Source organism: Poecile atricapillus, chromosome 7 (assembly GCF_030490865.1).
Source record: "Poecile atricapillus isolate bPoeAtr1 chromosome 7, bPoeAtr1.hap1, whole genome shotgun sequence".
Taxonomy (NCBI): Eukaryota; Metazoa; Chordata; class Aves; order Passeriformes; family Paridae; genus Poecile; species Poecile atricapillus.
In genome coordinates, this window is record NC_081255.1 from 6464518 (window position 1) to 6478231 (window position 13714).

The 13714-nt window shown below is 51.0% G+C and overlaps 1 protein-coding gene across 1 annotated transcript; it reads right to left on the bottom strand.

Moving 5' to 3' along the window:
• Positions 1–1331: 1331 nt before the first annotated feature.
• KIAA0040 (KIAA0040 ortholog) lies at positions 1332–10435 on the bottom strand. The gene is made up of 2 exons (XM_058843085.1): positions 10324–10435; positions 1332–4694 (listed from the first exon to the last, which is right to left on the bottom strand). Exon 2 carries the CDS (start codon positions 4580–4582, stop codon positions 4247–4249), a length of 336 nt encoding a protein of 111 aa, XP_058699068.1. The 5' UTR covers positions 4583–4694; positions 10324–10435; the 3' UTR covers positions 1332–4246.
• Between the last annotated feature and the right edge of the window lie 3279 nt (positions 10436–13714).

The following is a 13714-nucleotide window of genomic DNA, read 5'->3' on the forward strand; positions in this document are numbered from 1 at the left end:
TGCGAAAGGACCTTTTTGGGGTTAACTAGAGTCTGTGCTACAGCCTGGGAGGCTGGAACTGCTCAGATAATGCAGTTTGTTTGCCTTGAGGAACTGGCTGTTCTGGTTTCGAGGCTCAGGATGGTCGGGGTAGTCCCATAAAAATGTCATATCCCTTTACTACCCTTGTTTTGCTGTAATATGTGGCCCTGTAACAGTGATGCTGGAGAGCCAATACATTCTCAAAACCTCTGCCTGTGAGATCACTTAAAAGTTTATATACTGATTTGTGACACACCCAGGGCAGAATTTAAATCCCTGAAGGATCCTCACTGCATTGGCATTGCTGTGCTGATGAGGATTGTCCTGTAGCTGGGTTCACCAGCCATGACCCATCTGTTGTGATATATCTGCTGTTTCTGGGACCCCAGAGAAATGTTATTGTATTTACCCAGGAAGAGAAGGGAGAGTATGCCTCTTCCCAGAGATTCTGTATTGTTGTGATTTGGAGAGAAGCCTGAAGTGTCGTACTGCACTGGAAACTTGCTTGGAAAGCAGTGCTGTTACTTTTGGTCACTGTTCTATGCTTTGTTGGCCAAATAAATGGTGGAATGGTCAGTGAGGATCCAATTCTTCTGTCTTAGAGAGATTTAATGGGTATTTTTGATTCCCTTCAATCTGCTAAACTTCATCTCAGCCACTGCATATTTCTAACCTAGGACCCTGGAACTATCCTTTCCCCTTGCAGCCCAGGTTACCCAAGAACACCTTGCCCTAAATCATGTCTAACATCTGGAGAGAAGCAAGAATCTCCTTTCTTCTCCAGGAAGTGGGCCTCTGCCTTTTCTAGCTGTTCATCACTATGGTCCTGTACTCCTTTTTCACCAGTCTTTTCCAGAGCCTCAACTTTGAGGACAAGGGACAGCTTGGTGCCTCATCTGGCTGAGAAGCAGGTTTTTTTTGCCCTCATGGAGGCAGAGCTCCAATGGTGTAGGATTTGAAAAGGCTCTACCCAGCAAGCTGCAAACACCATGAAATATTTGTCTGATAAAAACCAGCTGGGTTTAACTAGTCCATGCTGCTGATCCTCTGTAAGAAAAAAACAAACCTGCAGCCCACCTCCCACAGCACAAACACACCTTTTGCTCTTCCCCCTACTTCTTGCCCTTGGGTAGAGGGACTTGGCTGTGCTCATTAACAAAGCAAGGCCATTAACTTAAGCTGTTTCTTTAAGAAAATGTCTCTAAGCTGCACAGCCTCTGCCACTGAGCTCTCCTCTTATCTAGGGCCAGGACACAGGTACAAGAAAGATTTTCCCAGGAAAATAAACACATGACTAAGACATTGAGATACAGTGTTTGTTTTAAGAGTCATTTATTTTTGGTTTTAAAAAAAATTGCACAAAATTTTTTTTGTTGTTGTTCCCTGTTGCATAGACTTGTTCAGGAAAATTGAAGGTTGATACTGAAATGCAGTTTTGGGAGGCAGGGCTGGGGTGTTTGGAGAGCAGGGACTGCAGTGGAGTTTCTGTATGGTGCATGTCTGCCCCCTTGGTAACGTGAGTGCTGCAGGGTTTTGCTGGTGGGTAACAGGCTCTAGTGCACCTCAGGCTGTTGCTGCTCTTTTGCTTTTTCCTTCAGAAGCAGACAATTCAGTGCATGGTTCAGCTCAAACAGTGGACACCAAGGAAGACAGCCCCTGTGCTTTAGGGGAGTGTGGAGGCTCAGACCATCCACTGGTCGGATGGATCAGGGCAGGGCTGTATCTTGGTCCCTCCCTGCCCAGCCCAGGGCTGGTTTAAATGATGATTTTAGGGAGCTCTTGAAATTCAGACCTAGCTCTGAACTCCCCAAAGCCTGGATCTGGAGATGTATGTGATATAATGCTCACATTTTCCTGGCAGTTCTCTGGTTCTTGTAGCAGTTGGTTGCTCTCACCTGAAGAGTCACTTGCTATGCTCCCTGCAGGAAGCCCTGCAAAGCCATCTCCACACCAGGCAGGCTGTACTCTGACAGTGCTTGCTGCCTCCGTGCCCCTGCCTGTTTGGCTGAGCCTCTGGCCTCCCATGGTGTTTCCCTTTACTCTGATTTTTTTTGATTCCTCCAGGCAGCACCACCCTGCCTCCAGGGCTGCTGATGCCTCTGGATCACAGCACCTGCATGGGCTCCTTTGGCCACCCGGTGAGTGTGGAGGCAGGAGGGCTGAGAAAAGCACTTGGATGGGGAAAGGAGGGAAGGAAGAAGGAATAATACAAGTGCAGTTCTAGTTCTCCAGGATCTTGGCCAGACTGGGAGCCTGGGACAGAGATCAGAGCTATTTCTGCGTTTCCTAGCACGACATGTGGCAAATCCTAATTTTTATACCATTTTATGTTGCTTCCTGTTTTGGAGCAGAACAGAGTCACTAATTTCAATGCTGACAAAGCAAACTGGAAAATCAGGCACATATGGGGTCAATTTAAAGGGCTGTGTGAGGAGGAGCCCAGCCTTACGGCTGCTCCCAGCACAGCTGCACGCAGCCAAACCCTGTGACATGATGTGACCATCACAGCCCTGCCTGCATCAGACAAAACAGGCTGTGCTGGGACCGGGTGGCACAAGCAGCTGCTTCCAGCTGGTGGCTTTGTCCTCCAAGTGAGGGGAAGGTGGCATCACCCTTGCCTGGGCTGGAAGCAGCTGTGCCCAGCAGCTCAGTCCAGGCTTGCCCACGTGGGTTTGACCGCTTGTTCCCCAGATGTCTGGCTCTGCCTGGCAGCTCTGGTCTGCTCCAGCAGCTTAAGAACTGGAAGAAAATGGAAGGAAGACATCCAGTGTACAGACAGGGCAAAACCCAGATGTGATGAGGCTTCTCATCACACACATGCATCCCTCTATGGAAAAAGAGATGGGGGAGACAGAGCCTGGTGGGGCAGAGAGCGGGGAGCAGAGGAGACTCCCAGCTCAAGGGACATAGGATGGGAGCACAAGCCAGGGCAGGGCAGGTGGGAAACATAGCAGGGATGAGAGCTGTGTGTGGTCCTGTTAGCTGCTGTGCCCAGCTGAACCATCTTAACAAGGATGGAGAGAGGTGCATAGTCTGGCTGGATAATGTATCCCTGTGTAAGGGGTGACTGTGCACATGGAATTTACTTTGCTTCTACAGCACAAAATCCCAGAGCTGGTCAGCCAGCCAGCCATACAGAAACCTTCAGCGTGGCATCAGCTGGGGCAGCATGTGCTCATGGGTCTCTGTGTGTCTGACACGTGGCACAAGTGCTGCAGGGAGAGGTGACAGCTGAGTGTGCCAGGAAACCCTGTCTGCTGCTTCAGTACTGCTTCCATGTGCCTGGCCCTGCTCCAGAGGGGCCTTTGGTCCTGCTCTTCTTTAGTAGTCATTCAATAAATAACTCTAATGCCCTTAGCAAAGCTTTTACACAGCCTCAGGTTGTGTTTCTGCTCTTGCAGTAGCATAGTGGGCTCTTTAATGGCAAGTTTGTATAAAACAGTCTTTCAAGGAAGATGTTTTCTTAAGTGCTGGTGCAAAAGGGCTGGTTTGGCAGCGTCCTCTCTCCTTCCTGCCTCTAGCCTAGGTGGCAAGGTGTCTTTCTGCTGTGCTGCCTTTGGGTGGTGTCTGAGGTCTCTAAGGTTGGGCTGAGGGCATCTAGCTTCAGGGGCTCACAAGTGACTTTGGTTTGGTTCCTGGGAGATGGCACATCTTTGAGCTGTGGGGTAACTCGGCTTTCTTTGTGCCTCCAAAGCGAGCTGGGTTTGGACGAAGTCTAGACAGTGAAGCTGTGCCATTTCTGTGGCAGGACAAGCAAACGATGTGTGTCTGTGCCTGCTTCACTCACAGCTGTCTGTGTTGTGCAGGGGGAGTGTACAGGTGCCTTGGTCCTGGGTGAATGTTGTCCTGGGAACCTTGTCTGTGCCACAGCGTGTGTGCTTGCAGGTGAGTGCAGAGGGAGAGCCTCACACCCCGTTCGCTGTGTGCCAGCCCCGTGTGTGCGCTGTGCTCGTGGCAGGAGGTATGTAGGACCCGGTGGCATGTCACCCTTGTGTGCTCACCTGTCCTTTGCAGGGGTCTCTGCCCCGGGGCATGCTGTCATGGTGGGGGAGAAGAGGCTTGCAAACCTGTGCCAAACCACCTTGTTTTCTGTTGGCCCTTCAACATGCTGGGCTCAGCCTGTGTCGAAAGTCACCATAAAGTGGCAGCAGCTTTGGTACCTCCTCGCCCCTCCTGGTGCACAGGTGAAAGGAATGGTGGCATCTCAGAGGAGAGGACCCATCTGCTAGATGGGCAAGGAGGGTCTCTTGTCCAGCAAGAGCAGCTTGGGCTGAGCTGAGATCCACAGGTCCTCTTCATCCTGCTTCTTCTTCTTCTTCTTTTTCTTCTTGTTCCTCTCGGCATGCAGCTGCCCATTGCTGCTGGGGCTACCTTTCCTTGTGCTTTCTCTCTTCTGTCTGCAGAAGCAGCAGTGGCAGCAGATGAAAATGAAGGCGATGAGGACAACGAAGGGTAGACCCAACAGGACGGCCAGGCAGACGGTGTTGAAGATGCCTTCCTCGTGCTTGGTACGGATGAGCTCCAAAATGGAATTAAAGAAAGAGCTGATCTTCTGCTGCATGTCAGCTCCTGAGTAGGCTGCCTGTGAGGCTCCCTCTGCTTGAAAGGCACCTTGAGATATGCTCAGCTCCTGTAAGCAGCCAGTGGGCTCCAGAAGAGTCCTTGGATGGTGCCTGCAGAGACAAGAAACCGCATGGATCAGGTGCCTGCTCCCTCAGCAGTTTTCTCCATGGAGCTGCCAGAACAGCCTAAGCCTCAGCAGGGTAAGATGTCTCCTGCCTTGGAGGGGCCTGGAGCCATGGGGGATGAACTGTGCTGCCTGCTATGTCCCTTTGGGTGTCTTCATTTGAGAAACACAGCGTCCTATCTCCTGGGGTTTGTTCTTGATTGTGGGGATGGGTGAGAAGGGCTTTGGGCATCCCCACTTGCCTAGGAATTTAGCCAAGCACAGATCCTGCCCCTTTGGATTTACACATCAGCCCAGGCTGAGCAATCACAGCAGAGAGCTCTTATTAGCCCTTTGTAGGGCTTGTTTTGTAGCAGATGAAATACGGTCTGCAGGAGAAGCTTTTCTGTCTAGGAAACGACTTGCCTGATCTAGGCCAGTGATGGTTGTGGAGACACAGGACTGTCACAGGAGCCAGGACTCACATGTCACAGGTCCCTCCTTATTCCCAATCCTAGGATGGGGTATCTTTGGCCTGACTGTTTCTCAGGGTCCATGGTCTGGGATGGGCAGCACAGAGGCAGGGTCTGTTCTTGCTGCCCTGGCAGCCCTGGCACTGTCAGCAGGTTTGGTGTGGGGGCTGTGGCTAAACCACCTGTATTTGGGATGAGGACTATGGTCAGTGGGACTCACAGGCAATGCTCAGTTGGTGGAGCCCAGTGAGCAGCCCTGCACCCACAGCTGCTTCCATGCACCCAGGGCTGCCCACAAAGGCGGCAGCAGGGGAGGATAAGGGTTGGCTGGGGTGGAGGAGTTGCTGCTGCTGTGCCTCACCTGGGAATTGCTCCAAGGGTTTGGGTAGGGCTGAGATGCATTTCTGTGGCTTGACGTAAGGTTTTCCTTTTCCCTCAGGGAGGGAGAGGTGCTGCTGAGTGTCAAGGCTCTCAGGGAAGCCCTCCTGCAGGGGCAGGGAGCTGCTGCCTCTACTCACATCTTTCTTCTTCTCCTGTGGCCAGGCAAAGCATCTGAGTAGAGCAGGGGCCCTTGTACTGTGAGTTTGCAGTTCTAGTTCAACACAGGGGTCGCTAAATTAGAGGTTGTAGAGATGAAGAGCTGGCAGGGGCAGTATCAGGCTCTAACATCCTATTTCACCCTTGCTCAGCATTTTACAGCAGTGTCTTTGCCAGCCTTTTGGATTCAAGCCCTGAAGCCTCTTGAGGGAATGCTTAGATCCCCATGCACCCAGGAGGGGAAACTGAGGCACAGTACAAGGAAAACCAACACTTTGATGTAACAAAAACATGAGATGTACAGCCTGAACACCAAAGACATCCTAGAGGGGTTGTTCCACTTGTCCCCTGTGACACCAACACTTTATCTTTCCTTCTGGCAGCTCTCACAGAGCTTGGGAACCTTGAGGGAGGGACAGGAAGGGGACCCAGGCTAGTTTCACTTGAATCCTCCTTGTCAACAGCACTGTTCTTCCTTTGAATCTCATTTTTTCCTTGTTTGGCACCTGCCAAGGATGCTCTCTTGTATGGAGCGTTTTAGGATCCTCCAGCTAACACCACTGTGCTTCCTTCTGCCTCACTGTGCCATTACACCCCATTCCAAAAAGGAAGATCAAGCCACCAGCCTCGCCCAAAAAAGCAGCCACCAGTCCCACACAGCACTAACCACAGCCCTCATGATGCTGCTTGGGCAGGAACTCCTGGGCAATCCCCCAAAAAAGCAGCTCCCAGGAAAAAACTGCCTTCCAAAATGCTGTCCTGGGACCTACAAAACTCTACAGGGTCTTGTTTCACTGATCTCCCCTGGCTGCTGGCTTTCAGACCTGACTGTCAGGACCTCAAGAGCTGAATCCCTTAGCATAGATACCAAGCTCTCGATTTGGGATTCCACAAGTGCTCAGATTCTGTTGAAAATAAAGGGTTTATCTGTGTCCCTCAGAAACAGACTGACCACTGCAGATTTATTGTTTCAATTTGTACAAGCACACCAGCTGAGCTGGCCCCAATTAGCTGGTAGTTTCTCTTTTGAACATGAATTTCTCTGAGTGCCTTTCTAAAAAATTCTCATTTGAGATTTACCAAATGAAATGCAGTCCTCTGGGAGGTGGTTTTGGCTTTGGCTGGAAGAAGTTTATTATTATTACCGTTATTACTATTATTATTACTGGATTTTTGTCCAGTCTGCTGCAGCAAAACTGGTTGTTCCTCAGATTCCCTCATTCCATTACTCAAAAGAGGACAGAAATATCATCAACATCCCCACCTGAGAAATCACAGGCTACCACTCGGAGACTCAAATCCCATACAAACACTTCCTACCCCAAACCTGGAGCCAACTGGGAGCATCCCAGATCTGCTTTTGCTCACAGGGAGATAGGTGAGAGCCACTTCTAAAAAGCCTGCTCCCTGTCCTGACCTTCATCTTCACCTTCACATCTTTTTTTGGGGGGCAGCTGTAGTAAAGGTTACACTGCAACATAAATAAGCAGAGAAGTTTTTCTTCAGTGTAATCATCCATGTGATGCAAGTTTGCCATTTATCCAGAAGTATCCTGACAGCTCATTATCCAGGCAGGAATACAGGATGCCTATGATACGCTTGACTCCAAAACAGAACTGAAAAACCAAACAACCCCCAAACAACAACTGCCTTAATTTCAGACAAAACAGGATGTACAGTTTTATTCCTGCACTGAGCTGCTTTATATTTATTGCCTCTAAGCTTCTGGGTAGGGAAGGAGGGCTGGAACTTCCTTTTAAACTTGTAATTAATTGTTTGCAGAGGAAAAAAGAACAGGGAGGAAAAAAAAAGCAAAGCTCTTTGAAATGTTTCCACTTTAAACTGGAGCTGAATGCTCTGCAGAGGCCCTGGCTGATTGTCACTGGGAAGTGTCCAGCTGGGGACATGTGGCCACCCTGGGCAAGCTGAATGTGCGTCCCTTGGAAGGGGGAGGTGGAGGTACCTGCCCCTACCCTGACCAAGCAGCACCCACATCCCAGGGCCATCTTCCAGCATGGCCATGCAGCTGGTTTTCAAATGCCTTTTCTTTCTGGTGTGTGCATTGCTTTTTGTTTTGTAGATGAAGGGATATCTGTGTGCAAAATAATGGGGTTCTTCAGTTTCATATAAAAAAAAAGGGGGGGCGGGAGGGGAAAGTTGGAGGCAGAAACTCCAAGGGCAGAAGGGTTACCCAAGGCCACCCATTGCCAGCTGAAAACCTGAGTGCACCATGAGGAGCTGCATTAAGGAAAATGCATGCTGCTGCTCAATTTGGTGTGACATCTCCCCTTAGAGAGGGGATGAACACGGAGAGCTGCTTACATGCTGTGATCCAGGATGGGTGTGAACTGCCTGCTGCAAGCACGTGGAACTGCCATTGGGAGGTCAGCTGTTTTTTGGGTCAAGATATAGGACCAAAAACCAGGGCCAGGGAGGTACTGGGAGACAGGGCTGTGTCTCAGGGAGGGCTGTGAAGCATCCTGCTAAATGAGTTCTTTGTTTTTGGGCAGCTGGTGCTGGCAGAGCCAGGGGAAAGCTGACATGGAAACTCGCCTGGGAACTCCTGTGGCCAGGGATGGATGGCTCCAACTGATGGCAGCTCTACAGGCAGGGCTTTATGCCACTTGTGTAAGTTTTAATCAACATTGCGCATCCAGCATGAAGTTCTTTAAACCACAGTGGCTTCGAAAGAGCCGGTTTGCAAGGGTGGAGAGCATCTGCCACTCCTCTGGAGTTATGGGAGGCTGTGGGTGGAAAACAAGGTCCTTTTGAGGGACGGCTTGCGATGGCACCACAAACCGTTGGCATGCAGGGCTTGCCTGGCTGAGCTGGAGGGGTAAAGGCTGCCAGCCTGTGTGTGGGGAAACCAAAACAGAGGGGGTTGCCTTGGCAATGCTGGCCTGTCCACATCCTGTGCGCTGCAGAGCAACCGCAGTGACTGGAGATGGAGGTAAGAGTTTGAAGAAAAGCTGCAGTTTACTGGAAACTGCTATGCTGTGTCACCGTGGCAGAGGGGAGAGAGCTGGAGGTCATTTTGCTAGTTAAGTTCTTTAGGCCCAACATTCAACAGGCTCTTATGTCTTCATGAAGTTCCCTCCAACCTAATGAAGCTCAACCAGCTTCTCTTAGCTGAGATGCCACCAGACTCAGACAGGAGTGAGGCTGTTCTAAGGTGCAGTGAGAGCAGCAGCAGCTCTGGGGCAACTGAACTGTGGTGTATGCCCAAGTATTTCTGGATTATTTCAACACACTCTGTGCTCTGTGGCCGGCTGCAACTCAGGACTTGTGGAGGTGACATGAAATCAACTGACCTACAGCCACCCCCATTTCCTTAATGCAGATGAGACCACACTTGGTGCAGTTGATGCTAAGGAGTGCAAAGCAGGAATCGCATTATTAAACAACCATTTCCGTCTGTTACTGGCTTTATGTCAGCTTTATACCAAGTTTCCATTGCAGTGACAGCTGTGGTTCAGGCAGGGAGAGGCTAATTTTTGTTACAGCCTATGAGCTCCCTGATCCACCCAGCAGAGACACAGCTATGCTGTCACACGAGTGGCACCTATTTTCCCTGCTTGCACCTGCAGACTTAAAGGAAAACTGGATGAAACCTGACACCGAGGGTGAGCAGTTTCCTTAGCAGGGATTGCACGTTGCTGTTTCGGAAATGGTGACTAAGAAGGATTTTGCCGCCGGTCTCCCAGAACTCGCAGCAGGCTACAAGACCTTCCTCAAACGTAAAAGACAAACACCAAAAGCCACCACCCAGCAAACACGGCCAGCTGAAGCTTCATCTCGTTCCCACCACCATCAAACCTTCCTGCCAGAAGCCACTCGTAAATTCTTTCATTCCCTAAAGGGAGTGATTTGGAAAACGACTGATATGGATGTTGGATAACAGGGTTAAAGTGAAACTATTTTGCAAGCTGCTGCCTGGAGCCCACTCGTCATCACGGTCTGCACACGCGCGGCTGCCGTCGGCCCCGGGATCACCGAGACTGTGGCCAAAAGATCAGTTTTAAGTTTAGGTGAGCGCCACTGTCATCCCTGGACACACAGGGAGCTCCTCAAAGCCATCCTGGGCTTCTCCAAACTACGGTACGGGCAGTGCCATGGCTCTCCCTGGGGTCGATCGCGTGTAGTTTTGGTTACAAGAGACACAGGAGGCTGCCAGAGGAGCTGTGGATGCCCCATCCCTGAAGTCTTCAGGGTCAGGTTGGACCAGGACTTGGAGCAACCTGGTCTAGTGGACGGTGTCCCTGCCCATGGCAAGGGGGTTGGAACGAGGTGGTCCTTAAAGTCCTTTCCAATCAAACCGCTCTGGGATTCTGTGGTGTTCAAAACGTGTGGGGGCAGCTGGGGTGTCCCAAAACCACGGTGCCAGGAAGACTGCCCCTGACACACGTTCCCTGAGAGCTGCTTGCTGCTCCTCGCTCTTTCCCCAGTGTACTGTTCCGACCCCCTCCCTCCCGGGCTGCGCGAAGCAGATGATGTGGCCTTAAAAAATAAATAAAGGGCGAGAAAACTCCTGGATTCGAGTAACAACAGCACAGAGGATAACGCCTCGGGAAGCCCAGCCCCGGGATCTCCCTCCCGGGTACTCACTCCCCTGGACCCCCGACCTACCTCGGCGCCGCGGCCCCGTCGCGCCCGCTCGTCCCGGCGGCTGCTGCGGGGGAAATGGGACGCCCCGTCCCTGCCGCGCCGTCCCGCCCGCCTCCGCCCCCGGCACGGCCCCGCCGCCCGCCCGGCCCCACCTGGGGCTCCCCCCGCACCCTCCCACCGAACCCAAACTGCGCGGGACACAGGCACAGCAAGCTAGGCTGGGAGAGAGGCGGGGACGGGGCTCAAACCAGTCCCGAACCTGCTTTGGGGAAGAGGGAGGGAACCAAGTGGCTCTCCGGGCTTTGGTACAGCCCGGGTTTTCCCAGAAGCGTTTTTGGGAGACAGCAGGGACTCCAGCTCCCCAAGAGCAGTGCCAGGGGTACCACCCTGGACCCCCTCACCACTGCCACCCTGCTCCCTCTCACGTCCACCCAGCACCCCACCACCGCCACCCTGCATGTTGTCACTCCTGCACTGCCCTGACGTCCACTCTCTGTCCCTAAAAAGGGGACATTGCAGCCAAGCAGGAGATAATGGAGCATCCCCAGGGACTGCCCCTGGTCCATGCAGCATTCCAGGAGCATTATGGGTGCTATACAACCATGGATAATGATGGATGTTTCAATCTGGGAAGGCACTTCTGGCTCTGCAGGGTTTAGTGGTGGCCTAGGCATTGCTGGTTAAGGGTTGGACTTGATGATCTCAGAGGACTTTTTCAACTTAAATTATTCTGTGATTCAATATTTTCAAACTGTGATCCCAGTTCCATTGGGATTGCCACCCCCACCCTTCACTTGCTACTTTCTCTCCCACTTATTTCTTTTTTAACACCATTGCAGTGATATCCAGGAATTGCTGAATCCCAGCTGCTTTCCAGTCCAGGGCTCTACAGCCTCCACACAGTGTTGTGATGCTAACAACATCTAGGCAAGCTGCAACTAGAAAAATGTTCTGCTGGAATTTTTCTGGTTGGACTGAGTTCTTTTGGATTGCAAAATCCCAACATTTGCCCTCATTGCCCACCTTCATTCTCCACAGCCAGTGTCTTGGCTTTACTTCTTCAGCCTTGATGCTGATTTCTTGAGCTGGGCTAGCCAGGGCTATCTGACCCTTCAAGGCTCCTGGAAAATAGCCTCAGGTTTCCAGTACTGTGACTTGGCAGTCCCAGGAGCAATGCAGTGCTGGGAATAGGAGGGAAGAGGGATAGAGAGGAATGGAGGGATGGAGGTAAGTTGGCTGCCAGCCTCTGCTGCCCTCCTGTCTTCACCCTAGTGCTGGGCATGGAGAGGTGAGAGATCATCAGAAACACACATTGTAGGCTACAGCTTGTGCTAAGTGCCTCCTCATAGCCTTGGGGAAGGTGTTTTTGTTTTGTGGGAAACACCAAGCAATTTTTTCTCTGAAGATTTGCTGCTTAATGCCAGAAACTTTTCCCTTGGCTTTATGGTGCAGGATGAAGATCCCTGGGTTTACCATCATGTGGCTCACTGCATCTCAGCTTCTCATATCCCAGTTCACCCTATTCTGACTCATTCCATCCCATCTCTCCATGTCCCAGCTCACCCCTTCTTATTTCTCCCTTGTTCCCTGACCCTATCCCAGCTCACTGCTTCCCAGCTTACCCCATCCCAGCTCTCCCCACATACTGAGGTGCAGCCACTCCCTCTTTTGTGGATACCAAATCCCCCTGTGAAAACATCCTTCCCAGGGCACACAGAAGCCACCTGGGTGCTGACAGTCACCTGAGGGGTACCTGACCACTCTACAGCACCAGATAGCACAATGCCACCTTTGAACCCCCTCTAATAGGATTGACTAAAAATATTTCATATCAGAGCTCTCCAAAGGTGAGCATGTCTGAAAGCATTAGGCTTCAGGGTTCCTGGGCCTGGGAAAGTGAAAGCCCAGCCTGTCCCTGGCACCTGGGATATTTGCTTCATTCCCTGTGCAAACAGCCTCACTGGGGCTCCATGCTTTCATATTACTAATTTAATTTGGCAGAGGCCTTAACAAGGGAGGAGCCTTGCACCTTCCCCGGATTTTCGGGGGCCCCCCTGCACACGGCTTCAGGCAGGAGTGCTGTGGTGATGTGGCAGAGGTGGTGGGCACTGCTGCAGTCTTGGAATGCTGCTACCTGTGAAGGAGGGCCTTGGTGCCATCCAGGATAGTGATGTCATTAAACTGAGCTGGGAAGAATCAGATAGACTTTAAGAAATTTAGAATTAATGCAAGAATATATAAATATAGTCAGTCCACTGCTCTGTCTAAGCCAGCATTCTTCTCCCCAAAACTGACCTCTAAAGGTCCCTTCCAACTCCAACTCAAATTCCATAGTGGTCTGTAGATGTTTTGAATTAATCTAAACAGCATGTGATGCTTGACCCTGTGGATTTCTCCTGCAGCAAGGTGTGCCAAGGCTCCTTCCCATATGGCGTGACAAAAAGGTACATTTGCAGGGATTTTGAACCTGCCACCTCCTCATTTTGTTTGGCATGCAGCGTGTCTGGGATCCAAGGGATCGTGCTTTGTTTCTCAGAAACTTTAATGGGCGAGAGGAAGCCGTGACTCAGCTGCTGATGAATCACTGCAGCTCCAGATTGTCTCCCTGCTTGCTGGTGCCCCTCAAACACAGGAACTGAGTGAGCCCGTGCCAGGCAAGCTCCTGTCACCTCATGGGATGTCAGCCTGAGCACAGGTCTGGGACCAGCTGGAAATCAAATCCCACCTGCAGCTCCTGTTTTCCATCCATTCTTCCCAAAATCCGTATTTCCATGTGATAGCAAAGCCTTTCCCATGGCAAAAGTCACCCCGAGAATTTCAATTTCCTCCTAAGACCCCCTCAACCACTAATTTGATTTTGAAAACACTACTTATTTTGCACTGAAGATAGAAACACCCTCTTGCTTCCCCCTTGTTTCATTTGATTTAGCTAATTTTGTTACCAGTTTGCCCTGTTACACAGCTTTACTCCTTGATAACACCCAGCTGGTACCCAGGGTCAGTTTATTTGGAGTTTTCTCAGCATGGTGGGATGGGGAGCAGTGGTAGTATGATTGCAGACATGATCACACCTTTCTTTCCCAGCTGCTTCCTCTGCTCTCTGGTGGTGATTTCTATTTGCAGACACTAGTCTGGCTTAAAGTAAGCAATGGAAAACTCTGTTCCCAGAGAAACATTCCTCTCATTTTTCCCCCATGCTTCTGCCTTTTCCTCTCCCTCTCCCCCTCCCACAAAAAAAGCCTGCAGTTTAAACACCAAAAATAACGCATGCCCTGGTCATAGTCTGGATAAAAATAGCAGCTCTCGGTATTTAGCAGCAACAATGTGTTTTCTGGCTTTGGAGGAAAATGAGGAGGAGGAATGGGATGGGATGGGATGGTGATTCTTGATGCAGGAGTGGAGGACAAACACA

What these genes read in the sequence shown, in the direction of transcription:
- KIAA0040 (XM_058843085.1), bottom strand. Translation starts at nt 4,582, where the DNA reads ATGCAGCAGAAGATCAGCTCTTTCTTTAATTCCATTTTGGAGCTCATC.